We start from the raw sequence: 25,551 nt of genomic DNA, 5'->3' as shown, positions 1-25,551 counted from the left end.
TGTTATGAACAATGATAGCATCATTTAAAAATATCTCCAACTCCCTACACAAACCCCAAATCAAAAACTCATGGAAAACATTTATAACAAAATTAGATGATAAGATCATCATGGCAATGCATAGGCTGGAAAATATGCAGATCTTAAGATTCAGTTTTATATTATATTTAATAAATAAATAGAATATATTTTAAAGTGAGAAAGAAGGTTACAAGACAAGAAGTACAGAAAAATCCCGTGTCTATACTTATCTATAAGTTCATTAATTCTAAGATGCACATTTTTTCCAATATCAATCTGATGTCTCAATGCATGTTTTACAATTAGACTATGATTTACCCTCTCTGTCAAGCCATCATTGTCATTGTACATGTGCAAATATTCAAAGCAGAAGCATCATAATTTGCAGAATGGGTGTGAATGGCTTGGAAGAAAAGGGGAGACAAAGACAGATCACTCTTTCTCCTCTCAATCAAATAGTTGAGGGTTAGAGTCAGGGAGAGTGTGCATCCAACAAGATTCGCTACATTCCTGAAAATCAAATTCAAAATTAGGCAAGCTCTACCTAATGCAAAGCCTGCTCAGAGACCTGCATCATGTCTGTTTTTTAAAAGTGTTATTTTGCCGGGCGCGGTGGCTCACGCTTGTAATCCCAGCACTCTGGGAGGCCGAGGCGGGCGGATCACGAGGTCAGGAGATCGAGACCATCCTGGCTAACATGGTGAAACCCCGTCTCTACTAAAAATATAAAAAAATTAGCTGGGCGTGATGGCGGGCGCCTGTAGTCCCAGCTACTCGGAGAGGCTGAGCCAAGAGAATTGGCATGAACCCCGGAGGCGGAGCTTGCAGTGAGCCGAGATCACACCACTACACTCCAGCCTGGGTGACAGAGCAAGACTCTGTCTCAAAAAATAAATAAATAAAATAAATAAATAAATAAAAGTGTTATTTTGAAGAATGCCATCTCACCAACATCCTTGGCAGCACAAAGGTTATACTACATGGAAAATCATGGACAACCATGAGTCAAAGAACAATTCCAAACCATTAGACCCTGAGTGTAAGTCTTAGTAATACCTAACCAATGTATTTCATTTATAGCCTCGTTTATGTATGCACAAGAGTGGCACTTGACAAAAATTGGTCCAATTATGTTTTTAAAAAGCTCTTTCAATTTTTTCAATAAAACAAAGATTATATTTGAAAAGAAAAGGGGACATGACATCCCAAAATACAAGCCAGTGGAACAAATCACTACAGCCATAGACATGCATGTTATCAGGGTCTAGGCAGGAAGGAAGCTAGAGAACACCTGATAGACCAGAAAATCAGGGAATCAAAAACAGCCAACAAGTATTCGCTGGACAGTAAGGCAGGCCAGTCTGAGAATCAATAGCAGCTGAAAGTGTCTAGGGAAACATAAGAGAATTAATACCAAAAAAAGTCAATTAAGACTATACAAGGAAAGGGGTTATAATCAGGGTAGGGTTTCTGGGGCTGGCAAAATCTGATTTGGGTGGTAATCAGATAACCTCATTTAATGCCTTAAGCTATACAAAATGAATTTATCAATTGAAAAATAAATTTTTAAAGATTACCATGCTACTGGATAAAAAGCAGCTCCTGTGGCCTACTCCGGACCAACTGAATCAAAGAGTTTAGAGTGAAGCCAAGGAATACTAAAGAACATTAAAGCTCATGGAGAGGAAAAAAGAAAAAAAAAAACTTATGATCAATTTTACTTAAAATTATTTTTAAAAATCAACTTCATTTTAGAATGAATCATCTGTTTAGTCACTAGAAAAATTTCTTCCAATTTTATAAAAGAAAATTTTGACCAATAGAAGAATCTCTATCTAGAGTTATCTGACATAGACTGAGCTGGAGGAGGCATGACGGTTATTCTCAGCAATGACTCAGAGCCCTCCACCAGAAGAGCTGCCGCAGAGCGAAGAGACATTCCTTTATGTAAGCAGACGGCCAAGGATAGGCCGTCTCCAGGGACCACCAGCCAAAGGCACGGTATAACTGCTGGGGATGATATTTGCCTTATGAAAGTCGCATTCACAATAGCAACACCATTGTCCACATACAGAGCTTTAGCTTCCACAAAATACCCTGTATCCTTCTCCTTCCATTCCTGTTTGATTCTTAGAATCCTGGATAGTAGGCATTATAGGAAGTAGGAATGCATTATAGGAAGAAACTGAAATTCAACAAGGGAGGCCATATGTGCAGAGTGATGGGCTGGGGCCATGACCCATGTCCCTGGCTCCAATCCTGCCACCCTCCTATTGGGCCACTCTGCGACCAACTCAAAGTCACAAAATCATCTTGCATTAGCATATTTCAGAAGCGCTGAAGGTTTGGATAAACCGACTACGCTAGACAGAAGTTCTTCTTAAGTACCCTATGTGCAACAATTTCATAAACATTTAGTATTCTGGGTCTATTTCTTTCTCTGAAACACCTACTGAGTTGATTGATAATTTATGCAATGGTAATATTCCACTGCATTTAAATCTAGGGGTGCACACCTCTGCTCTAACGCTGCCTCTAATTTTCCTACTTCACTTTCCCTAAAGGAGTCAAAACTTGGTAGATATAAAAGAGTTACAGCAGCTAGAGCCTGGAGTTTAAAAGATAAAGAGTTGCCAGGGTCACCCTAATGTATTCATATTGCACCTGTTCTATATAGGACTTTTCTCCACTAATAGGCGATTAAATGTAAATCCTAATGTACATTTCATTTTATGTGCAATATGGGTGAGTTACTGTTGCTATGGAAACCTTCACTTTTGCATTTACTGATTTTAATTCTGTGACATTTGCTGACTTTAGTACAATGTAAAGTTTATAAATATAACATACAGGTTTGTGGAGGGTTTTTTTTTAAGGATTCAATTTGCATAGCTAATTCTATCACGAATCTCTAGGTATATTAGGGGAAAAAGCATTAAACTGATCCCTACCAACAGTAATCAGCAAAAACCAGGCTATTTCTAGAAATAAGTATTGCCATCGATCCTCAAAAATCTCTCCTCACTAACCAAATACTTCATCCATTGTATAAGCCTTTGTTTGATTCATTGAGAATTTCCCAATGTGGAATTTGTATAGTGCTTTTTTTTTTTTCCCTTAGAGACAAGGTCTCGCTCTGTCACACCGACTGGAGTGCAGTGGTGCCATCATAGCTCACTACAACCTCAAACTCCTGGGCTGAAACGATCATCGAGTATCAGACTCTCGAGTAGCTGCGATGGCAGGCGTGTGCCACCACACCTAACTAGAGCTTTTATTTATTCCAAACATTTTCAAATCTGTTACCTTTAATATGAATCTGGCAAGACAGGCCAGATATGGTTCCAAAAAGAAAATGATGTCAGTTTGGAGACTACTTCCAATCCGGGGCAATCCTCTGACTTTCAACTGGAGCTTCAAGGGGATCATTGCAACAAATAATTCTCTTTTCCTTCTTATTCTAGGTTGTCTTAGTTGTCTTTGTGTCTTTGGAATCTAGCATAGTTCCCACTATGTGGAATAAACACATGCTTTCTAGGGAACGTTCATGCTTTCCAGGTGTCCTTAATTTTTTTAAAATTCTCTGATTATTGCCATTTAACAAATATAGAAACTGAGACCCATTATGCAAATCATCCAAAGTCATCTAGCAACTAACTGGGAAAGTCAATGCATCCATAAGAGTTTGTTAAACTGATGTGTGTTTATGATGAGCACCCAATACTTTTGAAGGTATTCTCGCAGGCATAGGTGAAAATTCTTGTCACTGTTAGAGATCCACAGAGAAATCAATTAGTTTCTGAATATTCCCAGAAGAAGCCTGGATTCAGGTAGCCATACACATACATGTATCGGTAGAAAACAGGGTGTGTACAAGAAACATTTTAAGTGATGTCATCAAAGCCTGAACAATCAATAGAAGAAATAAATTTAACCAATATTTGTTGAGCTTCTACATTGTGTCAGACGCTGCTTAGTAACCTTGGAAGAGCAAAGTGGCTGCAGTTGTACCTGAAGAAGAGGAAAGGGGATAAAAAAAAACTATACTGCCATATTTAAAGCTTATAGGGAAAAGGAAGACAGACCAACCAAATGGCAAATGGTCCTAAAAGAATCACAAGAGCTTCTCAAAGACAAGAGGCAACTGAAGGAAAACAGAGCCACTAATAACCAAGGAGAAACAGAGAAATAATGAGACTCAAAAATGGCAAAGAGAATAAACTAAATCAATCTATGATTTAAAAAAATAAAAAGGATGTTGAACAAACTTGGAGTAATGAAGATATTGTAAAAGTTAAAGCCAATCAAAAGCAGGTAGGGGATGGGGCTTGGGAAGTCCACAGATCAGCAGAGGCAGAGGAGGCCATGGAGAAGTTGGACGTGGAGAATTGATGGGCATTGAGGATATGCTGTTACAGCAATTTCCAGTGGATTCTGGGAACTGTATAGAGTGAACATCATTAAACTGTACAGTTATATGGGGCTGGGAGACACATGTACTTACTGCTGACAAGAATAGATAAAGATAAAGCCTGAGAAGGGTTCCTACTCTCTCATTCCAGTAACCTTAGAGTTTGGCTGGAGACCACTTATACTCAACACCTTCCATGGCTAATCCATCGCCCATACAATTCACTGTGATCTTTTACCAGAAAACTATACAATCCTTCTCTAATATGTCCTTCTGCTTCTGCTTTTAAATCCTTTGAAGCCATTCTCTACTGAGCAGCCTGAGTGTTGTTTTCAAAATGTCATTCTAATGATGTACCTTCTCTCAGACCACCACCAAAAGGAGTACATTTTCCATTACTTTTAGAACTAAAACAAAAACCTAAAAAGCCAAAACCCTTAACAACCTATCTGTAGTCAAACACAGTCTGACCCCAACCTGTATCATCAGCTTCTTTGCTCTCTGAACTATGGACAATCAGTTCCCTCCTGCTACAGGGCCTTTGCGCTTACTATTATTCTTTTAAAATGCCATCTTGGCATCGCATGTCCTATTTTTCTAGTTAAATCTCATTTGTTCTTTAAGTCTCAGCTAAAAATTCACTTCCTCAAAGGAGCCTTCCCTGACCACTACTGCCACCAATATTAGGTCAGCTTTCCTTATTTATTTTATGCTTTCACAGAAACATGCTTGATTCCTCTAGTGCACTGATCACATTGTGATAAATACTGCACATTTTATCCAGTACAACCATACTTTAGTTAGTATGAATTTTTAATTGCTGTACAGCTCGCTTACTTGATTGTAAATTTCCTGCAAGAAATGCCAATGTCTGTTTTTATGCGGTATTGTATGCTAAACACCTGGCCCTGCTCGATATAGATGTACCATATGAGGGAATGAATAAGATGTTAATGGGTCTGCTGAAGAACATATAATATTTCCTATTGCAATAAAGTCAGATCCAAAGTCCTCAGATAAACATTCAAAGACCTCTGACACCAGCCTCTATCATATCTGAGAAGGCAGCATTTTGGCAGGAGAGGATGTGATGGTTAATTTTATGTGTCAACTTCACTGAGCCAAAGGATGCCCAGATACCTGGTTAAGCATTATCTCTGGGTATGTCTGTGAAGGTGTTTTCTCTGAGATTAGGGTTAGAATTCGCTGTTAGAATTGTTGTCTGGATAAAGCACACAGCCCTCCCCGATGGGGGTGGGCACCATTCAATCTATAGAAGGCTTGAATAGAACAAAATGGCAGAGGAAAGTTGGCTTAACTCTGCCTGGCTGTTTAAGAGCTGGAATATTGATCTTCTCCTACTTTCAGCACTTCTAGTTTCAGAGCTTCAGGCTTGAACTGGAATTTAGACCATCAGCTCTCTGGCCTTCAGGACTTTAAACTATACCACCGGCTTTCTTGGGTCTCCAACTTGCAAACAGCAGATCATGGGACTTCTCAGCCTCCATAACAACATGAGTCTGTAGCTTACAATGAATCTCTTCCTGGATATATACCCTATATCTGCTTTTCTGGAGAATTCTAACTAACACAGAGGGAGTAGAGAAGGAAGGGTGTCTACCCTAGAAACAGGAAGCCAATTTAGTATCTCCATGAAGCCTCATTCACACTGCATTTTATGGACATGGTACCCAAGCACGGAACACAGAGACAATGATGTCTCCTCTTGGTGTCCAACTCTCTTTACACCTGCAGAGACTTTCCTGTGCAGAAGTCAGCCAACCATATCCTATCCCTACGCCAGATGTGTTTGCTTGATGGCATCTCAGACCTTTATCTAAACCAGATGCCCTTCTTTCCCAACAAATCCAAATCCTACAATCCCTTATCAAACCGATCCCAGCCTCCTCAATGACACATGGCCTAAACATTCTTCTTTATGCACTGTATCTTAATGACAGAAGAGAATTTAGTACCATTTTAAAAATTCTTCATGGGTCCAATCAAGAATCAGTGAAGATCAATTAGAATTCAGGTTCTGGGTGACTAAATTAAATCAAAACAGGCCTCCATTTCCTGTTGGGCAGTTTCCACACTGCAAAAAGGCAGCTGACCAAGGGGAGAAGGAACGGCTGAAATCCAGAGCACTTTGCTAAGCCCTGTGGAGCTAATGTCTGCCAGGAAGACCAGGAAGCTTTTCATTTTCACAAAAGGGCCATAGGCTCGCTCAGAAGGAGCATGTTTTTCTAGTTTGCACAGACATGTCCCATAGCCTTCTGTGCCTGAAGAGAAGAACAGTGCTTGTCTGCATGGTGCTTATAGTTAGTTGCCTCTCCTACTCTGTGTAAACTTCAGAGCCTACTACTTCTTTCATATCCCTCATTCATTCAAGCACTATTTAGATTATCATTTCTGCCCTTGGCCCTGTGTCCTCTGCTGCTGATACAAAGATGAGCCAGGTGTCGGATCACGAGGTCAGGAGATCGAGACCATCCTGGCTAACACAGTAAAATCTGTCTCTACTAAAAATACAAAAAATTAGCCAGGTGTGGTGGCGGGCGCCTGTAGTCCCAGCTACTCGGGAGGCTGAGGCAGGAGAATAGGGTGAACCCGGGAGGCGGAGCTTGCAGTGAGCTGAGATCACACCACTGCACTCCAGCCTGGGTGAGAGAGCAAGACTCCATCACACAAAAAAAAAACCAAAGATGAGCCAGGCCAGGTCCCCAACCTCAAGAAGTCCTTGGTGGTATGACTCTCACAGTGGTGTAACCCTCACAGTGGATTCTCAGTAAACAGATACTGGTCCCACAGTTGAATGTGGGGATCACTGAGGAAACAAAATCGAAGTCATCAGCCAATGAGAAGCCTTTGAATGTGTCTCACAGTGAGACTCAAGACCTTCTGTAACCTACCTGGGCCTCAGTGTCTTCATCTGTAAAGTGGGCGCTGTCTGGAGAGGCAGCAGAGCTGACAAGTGAAGTTCAGCTCTGAACTTGGAAGCACCCAGGTTTAAGTCGCAGAGATAGCTCTTGCTACCTCTGAAGGCCTGGGCTAATTACTAAGCCTCTCTCGGCCTCACTTGTCTTATCTGAAAAATGGAGTGGATACCACTATGTACCACAGTAGTGTGTGGCTTAATTGAGGCCATGATGTAAAGCACTTGGCTGTGGGACTAGCGATTGGTTAAGTACTCAGTAGATATTCACCCTGATTAGCGTGGCTCCTTCTCCTGGATTTTTGAGATTTTCTTTCTTTTTTCATCCAGGCTCCTGCCTTCAGCTTTATGGATTTCTAACCATTCAAGGCTTTGAATGATTCGCTTTCTTCCTAAAGTTCTCTCGATACTGTCATTTGGGGAGGGGAATTTGGGCCTTTTTTTTTTTTTTTAAGATTGACCAAGTAACCACCTGGAAGTTCCACATAAATTACTATGATTAATTTCCTGATAAGTATGAAATTTTCCACCCCCTGCTCAGACAATTTCTCATGGCCAGAAAAAAAATGATTATTTTTGCCACATCTTAAGTCTTCAGTGGACTTTAAAAAGCTGCTTTTTTTTTCTTTCTCCCTCACCCAAGGTTTAGATTAAGATAAGATAAGATAAGATAAGATAAGATAAGATAAGATAAGATAAGATTGAGGTGAGTTAAGAGACCTAGTTGCAGCCATCACTGGGGCATTTATGCTTCCTAGCTTCACCTCCCTGTTTTGAGATGTTTACGCAGTCTAATTCCTCCTAAAATTATCAGAGATGTAGCATTGTTAAGAAGTTAACAGTGCCTTCAATTACACATAGGAATATGTGGGTCAAAACTTCCCACATAGCACAAGCAGCTTAGGGTGTGAGTGTGCATGTCTGTGCATGTGTATGCACGTGTGTGCATGTCTCAGTACCGCAATCCTGGCTGGGAAAACCTCTGTCCTTGCTGCTCTCAACAGCTCACTCTTGGCACCCTCAGTTATAACTGGAGGTTCAGCCGGCTATCTTCCCCACTAGGCTGTGAGCATCCTGAGGGCAGGGTTTATATATGGGCCTCCCTCACTGAGCACATAATAAAAAAAACTCAATAAGGTATTAAGGAATGAATGAGCCAATGTAATTCCATCCTAGACACCACAGGGTGCCACCATGAATGCTACTTCTTAAACGGTTTTAAAATCAAAGCTGTAATAAAACTAATAGCAGAGTTCTTTCTTCTCTCCTTTTCCCATGCCCTCATAAAAAAAAGTCACAGGAAATATGGAATTAGGACTGGAAACCATTCCCTCTCCATTCTCTCCCCACCTTGCCCATTCTTTAGTTATCCTAAGGGTATCTGGTATCCCTTCAACGAGATCTCCAGAGACCAGGTAATATTATATAGGGTTGAGCTCCTTGGAAATACAATGGAGTGAATTAAGGCTGAGATTTCAGCTTCTAACGAAAAATGTCTTGACATATTTTCCTTTCAGACAAACACCTGGAAATATAATAAACTATATTTTAATGTTTATTTGTTTCAAATACAGTGTTTTTTTTCAACAGACAAATGTGAAGTTTTGAGTCCAGAAAAAAATAGGTTTAAATCACCATCCCAGCAAGCAGTTTTTAAAATAGTACACACAAGTGATCATTTCCATGCAGTTTAATGCACTTAGCCAACAGGCATTAACAGTCTTTTCAGAATAACCTAACACCTGAAGCTTATTTTCTAGTCTTAGTTCAGATGAATTTTAACCTTTCTAAAAAAAAACTGGCGATGCAGGGCGCCCGCTGAACTCAGTAATTTTAGTAGATTCTGCATTTGCATTTCGAGCTTATTTTATGAGGACGGAAAAAAAACAATCATCGAGCCTTCCTTTATGTGTGGGTTTTAAGACAATGGTGCCCAGAGCATTTTGAGGCAAAACATGGTCCTCCAGCTCCAGCCAGTTTGTGCCGAAAGGCAAGACACTGTGACTCAGCAAGATCCCTCACCAAAGAAGGTGAGAGAAAAAGAGCTGAAGGAGGCTCAACAGAGGGCCCAAAATACATTATTTACCTTGATTTTTTGTTGGATGTGACGGATTAAAAACAGAAATCAGCAGTCCATCTAATCAAGAACATAAACTACGGCTGAAGAGCGAACCTTGGTGTTCACGGCTCGTCTAATCCAAGGGAGTCGGAAGAGGAAATAGACTCAGGGAAAGAAAATATCTCGCCGAGGCTTAAGTTTGCAGAGGGAAGAAGATATGAGAAAAAGAAAAACACGCATTCAATGCCCAAAGCATATGGGGCCTGCAATGGGGCATGAACTACCATGCAGTAGAGGGAAGAGCCACACCAGATACCTGCCCATTTAGGGCTTGGGATGTTCCTCTGATGTTGACAGATTATTTTTCCCATTCTATCAGTGTGGAAACTGAGTGTCAGAGACTCATGTCCCATGTCCCGGGTGAGGTCAGGTTTCACCGCTTCTTGCCTTTTTCTCTTCCCCATGCAGCCTTCTCCCTTGCCTCCCTGTCACATCACTATGGGGTCCTCCGGCCAGGCTGACAGCCAGCACATCACTTCTGGTTTCCCATACAGGTCCCAATTGTGTCAAGGAAGGAAGAAAACTCAAGACTAGAGGCCCCAGGCCGCGAAACGTTTCATGGCCCACATTGTGGACCTCAAGGATGGGCAAATAAAATGTCACAAGGCAAGTTACATCACCTTGGCTTACGGGAACTTTGCATCTTAAAAAAAAAAATACCATGAAAATCCATCCTTTGCTTCAGACACGCTAGGCTAAAAATAGCTCAGTCAGCCAGTAAGTGTGTGTAATTTTTCCTTTGTGCATCTCTCTATCCACTGATTTCTTCCTCTCAGCAGACAGATGTGCTCCAAGACAGACCACCAGTCCACCCTCCACAAAGGTATCAGAGTGTTCTTGCTCAAAGGCATAGCAGATTGCTACACTCCCCAGCCAACACAAAACAAAGTAAAACAAAACACTTTATTTGCTCTCTTGGCCAGATAGTAGAAGCTAATACTGACTGGATCATTACTATGTACCAGGTGTTGGTCTGAGGGCTTTCATGCCTTACCTCATTAAATTCCCTAAAACTCTGTGAGGTGGGGACTACTGTTGTCTCATTTTGCAGATGAGAAAACCAAGGCACGGAGAAGTTAAATAATCATGCTATTGTCCAAAGTATAGTCTCTAAAAGGTAAAGAACCCTGGCTTGGTATTTAAATACCTCCACAATTTGGCCCCTACTTCTCCAGGCCTACACACACGATCATATACACACTAACACATACACCCCAGACCTTAAGCCTCAGCACTAGTGTCAACAGCTTTACCCTTCCTAAAATATAATATCATTTTATTTGCATTTGCTGTTCTTTCTACCTTAAACATCCTTCCCACCACCCTTCTCTAATCGGCAAATTCCCATTTATCCCTCAAGACCTTCCTTCCCTGTAAATCCTTACTGTGTCCTCAGTAAGCTCTTTTAAGACAAGGATACTGCCCTCTTCGTCTCTAGACTAGTAATATCATGTATAGTACATGTCCAATATCCATTAAACAAATAAGCCACAATAATAATTGTTAACCCTTATAGGGTGCAGGTATTATGCTAAGCACTTTACAAGAATTAACTCACTCTATCTTACGAAAACCCAAACACATAGATTCTGTTATTCCCCACATTACCCATAGAGGCATCCCAGGCACAGATGGATAAGTTATCCAAGGTTGCACAGCCACTAATTAAAGAAAAAAATTTGCATGACTCCAGAAGTTAAGCGCTTAATGCCAATGCTATGGGAGAGGACATAATCTTATTGCACAACCTATGTTGTACTAGAAGCATACGTGTATGAGGCTTATTTTTAAAAAGCATATTACCCATGTAAAAACAGTGATCTGAGGCGGTAGGATCGCTAGAGCTCAGGAGTTTGAGACCCACCTGGGCAACACAGGGAGATACCACTTCTACAAAAAACAAAAAACTTTTTTAATTAGTCAAACGTCGTGGTGCATGCCTGTGGTCCCAGCTACACAGGAAGCTGAGGTGTGAGAAATTCTAGTCTTGGAGGTCGAGGCTGCAGTGAGCCCGTGATCACACCACTGCACTCCAGCCTGGGGAGCAAGACGCTGTCTCAAAAAATAAAAAAAGAAAGTGATAACAAAATGGCTGCCTCACTGAAATGTGCCTTTAGAAGAAGATTGATATTGGCCACAGAGAATATCAGTTGTTATGACTGATGCAAATATGAGTAAGATAGTGCCCAACCCAAAGACCTCTTTGATCCAGTAAGGAAAACAGGATAACATTACATACAAGTCATGACATAACCCACTTCTCGAGGTATCCCTTTTCTTTTTCAATTAAAGACGTGTCCTTCAGAGGTGTCATAAATTAACTTGCTATATCCCAACCCTCTGGTTCTAGATCAACACTAACTCTTAACATTAATTCAAGCTTCCTCTTCCCAGTATGAATTGTGCTAAAATATTTTGATTTATGGACCTTGTGAAAGACTACGTACTTGCTGCCTTTTGACTCAGAAATAATACAAGAGAAAGAAAAGCAGAAATAAAAAAGGATCTGCCCTCAAGTTGGGGATAGGGAGTGAGAGTAAGGGTCTCAGAGTAAGGGAAACAGAGAGGTCTGGATTCAAGACTTCTGACTAGTACTAAATGCTAATGGTCATCATAATAGTCATCACAGTTAACTCCTTCATACCAGTAATCCTCCACCTCATTGGGGGATAAAATTGATTGTTAAGAATACTTAATTCTGGCCTAAATTTGTAATCCCAGCACTTTGGGAGTCCGAAGCAGGAGGATCACTGTGAGCCAGGAGTTTGAGACCAGCCTGGGTAACAAAGAGAAATTCTATCTCTACAAATTTTTTTTTAAAAATTAGCCTAGTGCAGTGTCATGTGCCTGTAGTCCCAGATACTCAGGAGGCTGAGGCTCACGGATCACTTGAGCTCAGGAGGTCAAGTCTGCAGTGAGTTGTGATGGAGCCACCACACTCCAGCCCGGGCAACAGAGCAAGACCCTGTCTCAAAAACAAAACAAACAAACCAACAAACAAAAGCTGATCTCAAATCATGGTACAATGGAGCCAAATAATTTTTAAAATATCTATATGGTGTTAATTTTTGAAACATAAACAGATGTATGAATAATTCAGGCAACTCAGAATTATATTTTAAGAAGATTTAAGGACATGGTAAAATACTCATAATTTTACTTAAAAGAGCTGGATTCAAAAGGATGCTCATATGCTTGTAAGCAAGTAAAGATTTATGTATATGTATGTGTGCATTACATTTATACGCTAACATGTTCACAGCAATTTTGTTGCGTGGTAAAATTAAAGAAGATTTTCTTTACCTCTTTGAACATTTTTGTATTTCACAAATACTCTACATTAATAATGTACTATGTTTTTAAACCAAAAAAGGAGATATGTATTTTAAAGCACATGCAAGTTTATTCTAAATAAACTGGCAAAGGAAATCATAAATTCAAAAGCAATGAAGGTTAGTGATGTGTTTTTCAACATCAATAGCATGACACTAAAGATCAACACTGTTTTGGCTGGGCGTGGTGGCTCACGCCTGTAATCCCAGCACTTTGGGAGGCCGAGGTGGGCGGATCACGAGGTCAGGAGATCAAGACCATCCTGGCTAACACGGTGAAATCCCATCTCTGCTAAAAATACAAAAAATAAGCCGGGTGTGGTGGCAGGCACCTGTAGTCCCAGCTACTCGGGAGGCTGAGGCAGGAGAATGGCATGAATCCAGGAGGTGGAGCTTGCAGTGAGCCGAGATCGTGCCACTGCACTCCAGTCTGGGTGACAGAGCGAGACTCCGTCTCAAAAAAAAAAAAATCAACACTGTTTTAAGACAATTGGAAAACTGAAAAAGGAGATATGGGCTTGGAATACAAAAGTTTTTGTAGTGTTGAGGTGCAGATTAATGGTTGGTAAGTGTGTTTGGATTTGGCCAGTTCCTGGTAATTACATAGTGACAGGTAGAGTGCTAAGACTTGAAAAAAAAAAAAAGAAAGAAAGAAACCTGAGATGGCTTATGAATTGACAGCACTGCGGCTTGGGTTTGACGTCTGCACTTCCATCATCAGAAGCTTGGGCTAGATGATCTCATAAGCATTCCAGCCCTGAAATTCTAGGATTCATCTAATTTGGGACTGGTAGTTTCCATCAAATCAGAACCTTTCAAAGGCAGGTAATATGCACTGACTGTTTAAGTTTAATTTCAAGTAATAAATTTCAGCCAGCTACATGGTAATCATGTTAAACTTGTAAGGTCTAAAAAAGGTTGTTTTTTGTGTGTATTGTCAATTGGTCAGTTTTATGTATTGGTTTAGCTTTTGCTTCTCTACACAGATTTTCAATATCGAGATCAAATCTTCATGAGTCCTAAGAAATGACCTACGTTGGGAAGAGTTTAACTCACCCTAACTCCTACCAAAAGGAAAAGAAAAAAAAAAGGGCTACAAATAATTTAATGTTTGAGCTACACAAGATGTTACTTTATAAAGGTTGATAAAAATTATTATTAATATAAGACTACAAAAATCACAGGTGTCCTGGTCAGAGAAATGAAGTATAGGACAATGTATGTAATTTGAAGAATTCAATAGGAATTCAAATCAGCACAGTGTAATGCCCAGTTGCATCTGTAAAAAAAAAAAAAAAAAGAGACAGGTAGCGTTACTACCCATCCACCTGATCCCTGTGGCCAGAAAGATACCGTATGGTACTTACTGTTCGGCACATCACTACTTCCACCAGTGTGTGCATTAAGCCACAAGGTGTCACAGTGAATCAATTGGAAGGGCTGTTATCAGTCCAGACACGCAGGTGGTGCTTCAGGCTTCTGGCCAGTGCTGACCCAGCTCCCTTGGAGAAGTCTGTGCTGGGCTGCATATTGAGCAGCGTGCCTCCTTAGAAGAAATGGCCAGTCAAGGCCAGTGGGTGTGTGCTCTCTAGCCCTCTCCTGGGGCCCCCATTCAGACAGCCCTGCAAAGGCACTGATGAGAGGGAACCTTTTAATGTTTTGTTGTCTCCACTGAGTTCTTAAATGGAGAAAACCCCAATCACAGCTTTTTCCCAATAAAACAGAGTACACATGGTCTCATACATTGGTCAACCCTTACTACTTAACCATAGGTATGCCTAAGACATAATTCTAGCCTTGAATTTGCAGGAGATTGTGACTACTCTGCCATTACTCTCACATAACAAGGTATATGAATATTATGTCATCCCTGCCACATAACAGTGAAAAGCCCCCTTGGCATTATCACACAAGAACAACCAAACTCAAGAATCCTAGATCATGTTATTGAAAGTTTTGTTTACTAAATTGAAATATGCTAGTGCAGGCATGTAAAAAGTATTTTTAAAGATACTTTTAAGAAATGAAGCAATATTTGGCATTACTTACACAATTTAATTTGCTGACAGAATCCAGAATAAGGGTATTGTCGTCATCATCATCATCATAGTTCCCGTTGATGTGACACCTATCATGTACCAGGCATTATACATGCATTCATTCTTTACTTCACAATGTAACACTCAGGCTATGGAAACTGAGGCTCAGAAAATTTAAGAAACTTCCTGAATATTACACAGCAAATAGAAGACAAACTCAGAGTTTGGACCCAAATCTGTCTTATTATAAGTCATACTAAGGTTGAAGCCTTTATGTTCAAGGCTGGTCACTCTTTTCATTCCAGAAGAAAAAACTGTTGGTGAAAAAAATTGTTCATATTCCCTAATCAAAAGCTGCACACATACACAAACACAATCTGATTAGGACAAATGTCTCTCTCTCTCTCTCACACACACACACACACATACACCAGTTAGCAAACACAAAGTTATTACAGACCACAGCATCATATACTGATAGAACTTCCCATATTTTCTGTTGTGCAAATCACTTCAAATAAGCTAATTAATGGCCCTGAAAGCACTTACCTAAAATGCAAAGTGCTCCAGGAAATGTAACATATTATCATGATTCATACCGTAATTCATGGCTGTGGGCCCCCAGGTAGATACAGAAAGAGAGAAGTAGCAGAAATATCAAATGAGAAAAGAAACACTAGGATAAGTATAAATATTTTTAATCAGAAGTCAGGAGATTCCCAACAGATTTGCACTATCCAGAGGGCAAAATAGTCAGGTCAACACTCCCTTCATAGAAGAAATTTTGTTTTCTCAGGGCTTCTTTTCCCTTTGGGCTGGCTGTGCATTCTAGCAGTGAATGCTCATTGGGCTATTAGGCTCACAGATTCTTCTCCTACTGGAACTGTAGGCAATTGTTGGTAAGACTCAGGGAAAATTTTAGCGTCAGGATGGCCAGTGCTGGAACACTTAATTTTCTTTATTCAATAGATATATTTTGCACATCAGCCATATGCTATATAGGGCACTGGGGATGCAGTGATGTATAAGACAATCAGGTCCCTGCCCTCATGGGGCTTATTTTCTATCAAGGACAAGCAAATACTTAAGAAATAAACAAGAGGCAAGAAAACATAGGCTTCCGATAATTCCTATGAAGAAGGCATGTGATAGAAAGTGATTGGGGGTTAATTTTAATTGTTTGAGGAAGGGCTCTCTAGGAAGAGAACATTTAAGTTGCTCAGTACAGGAGCTCCCAATTGCTGGGACTCTTTTCCTTTATTGTCCTTCTTTTCTTCGAGATATCTAATTGATTACCTGCAAATAAAGCCAGCACTATGCCAAATCCTAACTCAACTGAGGTCTCCTAATACTTAGCTGAGTTATTACAGAGAAAGCCATATATTCGGTGTCCCCTGACCGAGGGCAAAGGTCCTGCATTGTGAATCAGCTTGGCAAGCTAATGGATCCTAAAGAAGCCCTCCCTGGCTCCAGTCCAGTGAACACTTGGTAGGAGATAAGAATGGACCATCAGGAAGGAAAAGATCAATAGATTCTTAAAACCACAGCAAGGAGTTTAGAGCTTGTTCTAGGTTTGAGGGGAAGCAGGAGAGTCATATGATCTGATTTACGCTTTAAAAATATCACCTTGGCTGTTTGTGGGGATCAGATTATAAGGTGGAAAGGGGGCAGAGAGAGCTGTTAAGAGGCCGTCTTGATTCCAAAAAGAGAGGCTGGGGGCTTGTAATGTCACCAGAACAGGGTAGATTCCTCTTCTTCCGAGGGGTCTGCCAAATCCTTAATGCTAAGCCTCCTATTGTGAACTGGAAGACTAAGACTTCAAATTAGGCTGATACAACGTGGTACTGACGTGAGAGAAGGGTGTGGCTACCAGGGCCTCCAAGAGGAGGTGGGCAGCTAGGAGACAATGTCCCTTCACCAGTATGCTCCAGGACAGCCCATACAGTGAAAGGTTAGATGATCCAGCCCCTGGGCTCTCAAATGTCAGGATGGCCATGCATGAACTGAGGCCTCGGTTGCTGGTCTGGTAAAGGAGAACCAGAATGCGTGCATCTCAGGCTTTGGGGGTGGATCAAATGAGGAGATCTATCTTGTCTTCAACAACTGGCAGGCATTTACTCTAACGACAATGGCTTTGCAGGTAGCTAAAGTGGTCTGCAAGGGTAGGAAGGAAATATCACCTCCCACAAAGAACTTCTGCAGACAGACAGGAAGTGGGGAGACTGACTTCCTCTCAGGAGCAGATTAAACTAAGATCCTCAGAAGCCAAACATGTTGGAAGTTCTTTCCCCTTTATGTCTTTATTTTCCCTAAGATTCCTAACTGATTACCTGCAAAGGGAGCCAATACTATGCCCAATTTGAATTGTAATTTAATTTCCTAACATTTATTTTGGTCATTGTTTCCACCAAAAAATGAGATAGCTTTCATACTCATTCACTACTGTTTAAAACAATAAAAACACCATCTTTCCCAGGGCACAACTAAGAAGAAGCATTGAATGGAAATTTAAATATTTTTAAGTAAAAAAAAAACCTTTTAGATGACTATGCATTATATTCCATAACAGTTTCAATGACTCTTCAGATAAAGTGGGAATCTTAAGTATTCTTTTTTTTTTTTTTTTTTTTTTTGAGATGGAGTCTCGCTCTGTCGCCCAGGGTGGAGTGCGGTGGGACAATCTCGGCTCACTGCAGCCTCCGTCTCCCCGGTTCAAACAATTCTCCTGCCTCAGCCTCCCAAGTAGCTGAGACTACAGGCGTGTGCCACCATGCCTGGTTAATTTTTGTATTTTTAGTAGAGGCAGGGTTTCAGCATGTTGATCAGGCTGGTCTTAAACTTCTGACCTCATGATCCGCCCACCCCAGCTTCCCAAAGTGCTGGGATTACAGCCGTGAGCCACCGCGCCCGGCCTTAAGTATTCTTTAATAAGGAGTGTAATTTGGGTTTTTTTGTTCAGTAACCAGGGTATATTTTCCATCCCTGGATCCATCCCTTGGAATTTCACTTGGTTCCTTTGGAAATTAAGTCAGGCAGTTGAGACACATTTAGCAGAATCAAGTTAGTGAATGGGATCAATTTCCAAGTCACCTCCAAAGTCAATTTGTCTTAGAAAACAAAAATGAATATATTCACATTAAAAATTTCTATAGGTAAAACTAGATTCCTAGCTCGTGTTTCCTATTTCAAGAGGTGCTATGGCAGAGTAGTTACAACCTCCGAAGCTAAACTACCATCTATTTGACCTTGGACAATTTATGTAACCTGTCAGTTTCCAGTTTCCTCATTAGTGAAAGTACAGATGTTAGTAGATATTAGTATCATATGATGTGATCATGAGGATTACTTGAGCCGACATACAAAAAGCACCTAGTATTGATACTTGCCCAACAAACACTGAAAACTCCATAGATGCTATTCTATGACTGCCTTTCAGAAAGGTGTATATACCTTTCACTACAGGAATATGCCCACGATACACTATGTATTAACCTATCACGGCTCTCTATTGTAAGTGTGGTTTGTATGTCTCCCCTCATTATCAAATTGTAAGCTTCTAAAAGACAGAAAATATCTTAATCATGTTTATATTTCCAGACCCTGAGACTGTCATTGCCTGAAGTATGGAAATTCTTGAAGGAATGCCTGAATTTTGTTTTAAGCATTAATAGTTGCCTAGGTTCAAATGCACGCTGCCAGAATTTAAATTTTTAAAAAAATCTAGGCTCATATTGATTTTTTAAAATTTAAAAAGAAGGAAAACGCCTTGTCAAAAAATGACGAAGGTCAAATCTACATCCTTTGGACATTTTTTTAAATGCTACGTTCTGACACTTCAAAAAGACATTGTTTTCCCAGGTCAGTTATATTTTGAGGTCCACCAACCAAATCCAAATAAGTAAGTTTATGAATTTTGTTCTTGATCATTTATAAAGTTGGATGTTTGGGGTTGTTTTACGTTTCATTTGCTTGTTCAGAAAGCGGGTGCTCTGTGTTCCTCATGAAAAATGAGTTAATGTGGACGATTGTAATAAAAAGAGATTTATGGCCCTGTTCTCCATATACTTTAAATTAATTTCTTTCTGAACCCCAAACAAAAAGCTAAATGTTTAAAAAATGCATAGCGTTTAAATTCTACATCATAATTTACACACCAAAAAGAGAGAAATTTAAATGTGCATTGATTTTAGGCTGATAAGAATCTGTGTTGAATGTGAGTTGAAAGTTCTTTTTTTTTTTTTCTTCTTGGCCTCCTATGAATAGTTAGTTTGCAGCAATTTTTAATTAAAAACAGTTCCCATAGTAAGAAAATGGGGGGAAAAAAAGACTTCAAGAAAATAAAATCAGTATAAGAGTCCTACAATTTGTTTTCTGAGGCCATGTAGAGATCCTGAAAAATAAGAGAGTTTGGAAGTTCTCATTTTCAAAACTGCACTTTTGGTTTCATTTAACATTTTCAAAATAGCTTTCCTTCACCACCCAGCCCCTCCCCCACCTCACCAACCCTCTTCAAACAACTTGCAAAGTTCTGTTTTTAACACTGAAAATCATTCATATATCTCAGAGGAGCAGCAACATTTTTCTTTCTAAATTTCTAGGGGGGAGAAACCTCCAAGTTATCACAAAGCATTTTTTCTTTTTCTCCACCTATCCAAAATAACTAATCTCATTTTAACTAGATTCCATCTGAACATCAATGATACCAAGCTATTCCATGAATAAACATGATGTTACAACGTGAAACCCTGTGACTAAAGTATATAAAAATGTAGCTGAAAGAAAAGAGGACTAAGAATCCCCCTCCTCCCCACCCCCTCCCCAGGGAGTTTTAGAGTTGAACTGAGAAAGGGTGAAAACCAGCAGATTTAAATTTCCAGGTCTTCGAACATTTGTAACCTTCATATTAAATCCTGTAAAACTCAAAACTGTAATTCTAATAAAATCCTTGTGCGTACGGCTTCCGATTGTAATCACAGTTTTCTCTTTTGGAAGAAGATGTGTAATATTGATAAAAGAAGAAAACCTCAAAACAGGAAAAATACATAACGGAACTCACACTTTTCTGGTGTTTATGGTATTTTTTTTTTTAATTAGCATGGTGCCAACATGAAGAACTACGTATACTTAAAAGTATCTTCACTTAAATGCAGACATTTTTGGTCATTTGAATGACAAAACAAGGTATAGAAAAGTTATCTACTCTAACAGAGATTTGTGAACTTTACTTGATGAACTTTCTTAAATTTTATAATAATCTAACATTAGTTAAATCCCTTCACTTACAATGATGTCTACTATAATGTTTCTCATATATTTTACCTATATTTTCATCTCAGGGCTGAGACCTAAAAATGAAAAAATACATTGTTTTTCCTTTTATTGAAGCTTTTCACAGAACAAATTCCGAAGTCTTCAGAACATATTTTTATATCCTATCTGACTGTATTGTGTGTGCAGTGTTAAAGCTATATAATTGTGCAGTTGTATTCTTCCAAAATACATTTGGCACTGCCAAACCATTCAAATATATGAATTTTGGAAGACATTGGGTCAATTTTTGACAGCATACACAACGGAAAATGTAAACTCCTTTCTGCTGCCTGGGAATTACAGTGAACAACAGTGATGCCAACCTCAGAATTTTTCTTAATTTCATTTTAAAGGGTGGGAAGAGCACCCACACATTTCTTTATTAAATTCCACTGAGATTCTTATGTTGAAAAAAAAATTTATTTCCCAGAACAGCTAGCAGCATTTAAAATATACTTTTGTTGTTGTTGTTGCTGTTTGCTTTTCAATGCATGCCTATTCCTTTACAGAGAGGTGAGGTCCGGTCAGTACTTAAGTCACTTGCTTTCCTTTGCCACAAAGATTATGGATCTAAATGACCTCACATAAAATAAATGTGGGGGATGTGAAATGAACACTTTAGGGAGAGCGAGAAGCAGAGGCCCAAAGCTGCTTCAGCTCAATAGAAGATACCAGGCCCCCAAAAACTTCACAATTGTATTTCTCAGGGAAGGTGCTAATTTAAATGCATTGCTTTTCAAATTCTCTCCTTTTGTCTACTGATTGATTGATTGGCTAGTCAGCAAATGTTTAATGAGTACCTACTTGGTCCAGGAACTACTTGCTCTAAGTGCTTGCTTTAAAACCAGACTGGACCTTCAAGTTTTCTTCACCATTACCCAATTATTTCATTATTGGATGTGTAATATTGATAAAAGAAAAAAAAACCTCAAAACAGGAAAAATACATAATGGAACTCACACTTTTCTGGTGTTTATGGTATTTTTTTTTTTTAATTAGCATGGTGCCAACATGAAGAACTATTTGTGATTTTGAACTAAATACCATGAGGAAAGAAATAATGTCTGCACTCTTTACTTCATAATACTTTCTCATGCTAAAAAAAAAAAAAAAAGAAAATCTGAATTTTCAACTAAAGGGACACTGTTGGTAATTTGCAAATGAGGGACCAAGACCCATGCCAACTAGTTTGTAAGAGTTAGAAATAATATTACCTCCCAATGCCATCCTCTTTAAACTAAAACTTCCCAGCTTCTGAAGAACTTTGATTTAATTTAATTGGAAGAAATGCATCGATCCCCATGAGAAAATGCCCTGGGATCAGCCATGGAAGGAGAGTAGGTAAACATAATGGTTCTTTACCAATTTCTTTCCATATAAAAAAGGAGGTTTCTAGGAAATTTCCAGAAACTTGATTACAATTTCTTCATCACATACTGATTTGCTATATATTTTTTTTTCTAGCCTGGTCCATGTTCCAAAAGGGGTGAAGACTTGAGAGTATTACCCGGTGGGGTGTGTTTGTGTGTGTGTGTGTGTGTGTGTGTGTGTGTGTGTGTGTGAGAGAGAGAGAGAGAGATATTAGGACTTAGTGAAATAATACTATATATTATAGGAGTGGGACCAGAAGAGAGAGAGGGAGAGAGAGAAGGAAGAGGGATGGGTGAGTCAGTCTTGCCCAAAATGGTTGTAAGCTTTGGCTAAATTCTCAAAGTAGTCACTCAAAGGCATATTTGATTTTGCATGTGAATAAACTAATAACTTTTGCTGAGTATCATTGTATTTTATTCCAACCAATCCCTCTCCAGAACTCAGAGCAGCTTTATCATAAATAACAATTATTGGTAAAGGTATAGTGTAACTTTACATGAAAGCTATTTTTTTCAAAGTACATACATCATGATCAAAATTTAATATTTAATGTAAATATTTAAATATCTTAGGAGCAATTCTTTGATTCTCTCCCCTTTTCATATGAAATAAAAACAAATGCATGGCATTGCGTTCATGACAGTATTTACTGCTTAGCAAAGAAAAAAAAGTATTGAGGCAATTATTTGAATAATTGTTTGAAAAATTATCTAATTAAGGAGGGAAAAATGTAAACGGTTAGCTCTAGGATACACCAGAAAATAGTTCATAGCACTTTACTGTTACAGGCAGGGAGGCTTAAACAAATCTTTAAGATTTGTCATAGCAAGCTTTCTTCTCTTGGTTCTTGAGCTATGAAGTAGTCTTTTTCTACTCAGAGCTAAATCTTTAAAAGTAATACCCCATAATCCAAAAGTTACGAATTCCTGAGTTTAGCTCTCACAAAAAATAATGTGCCATCTTTGCAAAGCATACTGTGAAAGGAGGTCTTTTCAAATGTCTTGTCTCAAATGGGAAAAAAACCTGCTCTGAATCCTGCAGGTTTTTTTTATGAGGGCAAGAGTAGGGAAATCTTGCAGATAAGTCTCCTAGCTCAGACCTGGCCAAGTGCTCAGTAATGGGCAGGAGGGTAGGCAGATATCAGAGAAAGCTGCCTGTGTTCCTAACTGCAGGAGGATGGAGAAGAATCTCTGCAATTCCTCAAAAACTTTCTAAAATGTAAGGTGGACAGGTCACTTTTAAATATTGTTGCTGTTCAAGAATTGAGCCATAATGGTCCCTGGCCTCTTTTTTATAACTAATCATACTTTTAAAGGACTATCTTTTCCAAATTTGTATTGCAATTAATGTGTGCCTGAACTATAAGACATTTTCTATCCTCCTAATTCTGAAAGCAGCCTATGTCAACCAATAGTTTATGCAGAGATTTAAGATTCCAACACGCAGTTGCAAAGATCTGAAGGAAATATACAAACGAACACACACAAAGCAACATACACAAAACAGCAAGCACAAATATCAGTCACTGCCAACAGTTCACCATCCTAAGCAAAACATAGTTTGCACTTCTATAGAAGCTACTAGCTTCTAGAAAGAGCATGAGTACCAGCAGTCATATTTAGCATCTATGGTGTATTAACATACAAAGAAAATAGCAGTCATTAAAGACAACCCAGCTTTTAAAATGCATATAAGTCCTTGTCCAGCAGTTAGCCAATCAGAAAGCAGGTCACATCTTGTTAGCTGTATTAAATACACGAAACGTCATGAATTCTCTGTGGCTCTGTTGACAATTCAAGCAAGTGTGTTTTATCCTATAATACAAACTTAATGTGAGTCCCTTCCTAGAGTTAAAAGTCAATCTTCAATCTAAAATTCCACCAAAGCTATTCCCTAAAAGCTCTTTGGCATAAATCTTCTGGTATTTGTACTCTGCAGAGAAGACTAAATTCCTAGCAATTTCCACTTCCTAAAGTGACTTTGGTGCACCTATAACAAACTCCTTTTCCGAACACTTCCACACAAAGCCCCAACTTACAGGCAGATGGACAATCCAGCAGCAAAACCTGCCAGCTGAGCTAGCACAGAGAAAAAGTCAACTGACATAAAATATTTAAATTGCAGGAGGCGAGTCTGGAGTTTTGCATTTAAAAAGTTCTGAAAGTCCTGTTCTCTCTGCTCCCAGAGTTGCTGGCTGCCTAGGAGGCTGAGTCTCCCTCTCTCAGGCACAAGATCTCGAATATGCAAAAACTAGAGCTGACTTGAAAGCTGAACCAGCTCCTGTCCTAAGGTAGAGTGATCAGGGGGGCACGGCCGACAGCAATAGGATGAAGTCTAGAATCCCCTTGCCCCAAGCAACTGGTTTCTGATTTTAACACTGAAATATACAAACATGTGTCCCTCCAGGGCTAGTTCTGAGAAGTAGGCAGGGTTACTCTTCTGCCCCTTTTTACCTCGATTTTGGTGACTTTGAAAAGCAAATACAGGTCAAAGCAGACTTCCTCTAGGATTTGTTACCAAAAAAAAAATACATATGTATATATATATATATATATATATAGCCAGATGCAAACAACCACAAAATTCCCTGGAATTATATCTCAAGAAACACCAACAGGACTGACTCAGAGCCTGTAAAACACCAGAGTTCTGGAAGAGCAACATTTCTGGAAACCCGGTACGTGAATGAAGTGCTGGGTTGTCTCAAAATTCCGGCAGAAACTGTCTTCTGAAACAAGAGTTGCTGTGCCTAGAAACCCAGCGTTCAAACTCGTGGATTCATCCTGGCGCTCATTTCCACGTACGTGGTAGTATCAAGTGGGACACTTCCCATAGAATTCAGCCAGAAACCCTAGGAAAAGCTCACGCATGGCTTAACAAAAATACACAAACACATCCCCAAGGTTGAAGTACTTACCTCTGTGCGAGACTGCAGTCTCTTGTTCATCTCATAGATTCGGTACTCTGGCTGTACCATGTATGGTGTATGCCTCCTATAAAATGGGCCGAAAGGAGAAGAATAGAAGGGGTCATGTGGTGTGCTGGACATCTTGCCTGCTTTTCGAAAATCAAGCTAAACAGAGTATCAGTAACGTCCATGCAGAGCACATGGGCTGTGTTCTTCCCAGTACAAAGTAGACGCACGCACACACGCTCACACACACACAGAGGCAGGCAGGCAGGCAGGCTGAACACGCTGGCTGGGAACTGCTGTCGGAGCCCTCTATAGCAGGAGAGGAGAGGGAGAGGAGAGGAGGGAGGGAAAGAGGGAGGGAGAGAGGGAGGGAGCACGGGAGAGGAGGGAGAGGGAGAGAGCAGGAGCTCCAGAGAGGGAGGGAGGTTGGTATGGAGGAAGGGAGGGAAGAAGGGAGGGAGGAGGGAGGGAGGGAGGGAGAGAGAGAGAGAGAGAGAGAGAGAGAGAGAGAGAGAGGAGCTGGATAGCTTTAGGCACCACTGCTTGTTTTTAAAGAAGCAGTTTGTGGAGAGGTCATTTCCTGTCCACACTGTAGACTAGTTCACAAATATAATTCTCCTCACAGTCTGACAAGAGGTCTAAGGTTTGGTTTTAATTTTTTTCCTCCAGCCAGGACCCTTCACAACCTGATTGCTAAGCTTGTTAGCATAGAGGTGGTCTAACCGCTACACGAGCCGCTCACCCCTGACAACCACACTGTTGTAATGTATCAGAAATGTTGATTACTACAAAATACAGAAACACGGGCACTGTGGTGCCCCGAATTGGGACCGGTGATTCACTCACATGCAGAGATTTATTTCAGCACTAATCTCCCTATGTAGTTTTGCTTTACTTGCTGTTGTTCCAAGGGCTGTTATATTCTTTGCCCTCCACTCCATCTCACCCCCATCTCTCCCCACTCACCCATCTTCCCAGCCACCTCCCTCTTCTCCCAAGACTTCATTTAGGCCCTTAAGGTGCCTGGGCATTTTCAGGTAAAAACAATCGTTCTGAATGTGGAATGTATAAAATACACTTAAGGAGAGCAATGGTCTTT

General features: G+C 39.9%; 1 protein-coding gene across 5 annotated transcripts in view; it reads right to left on the bottom strand.

Moving 5' to 3' along the window:
• LDB2 (LIM domain binding 2) overlaps positions 1–24,914 on the bottom strand; it is a 396,392-nt gene extending 371,478 nt beyond the window's left edge. For all 5 annotated transcript variants that reach the window (XM_012499815.2, XM_003258512.4, XM_012499814.2 and 2 more), the window contains exon 1: positions 24,456–24,914. In XM_012499815.2, coding sequence (XP_012355269.1) covers positions 24,456–24,587 — 132 coding nt within the window. In that variant the 5' untranslated portion in view covers positions 24,588–24,914. The remainder of the gene's footprint in view (positions 1–24,455) is intronic.
• Positions 24,915–25,551: the final 637 nt, after the last annotated feature.

The sequence above is a fragment of the Nomascus leucogenys genome, chromosome 20 (assembly GCF_006542625.1).
Source record: "Nomascus leucogenys isolate Asia chromosome 20, Asia_NLE_v1, whole genome shotgun sequence".
Taxonomy (NCBI): domain Eukaryota; kingdom Metazoa; phylum Chordata; class Mammalia; order Primates; family Hylobatidae; genus Nomascus; species Nomascus leucogenys.
Note: the sequence above shows the minus strand (reverse complement) of the source record. Positions and strands in the feature narration are given on the sequence as shown.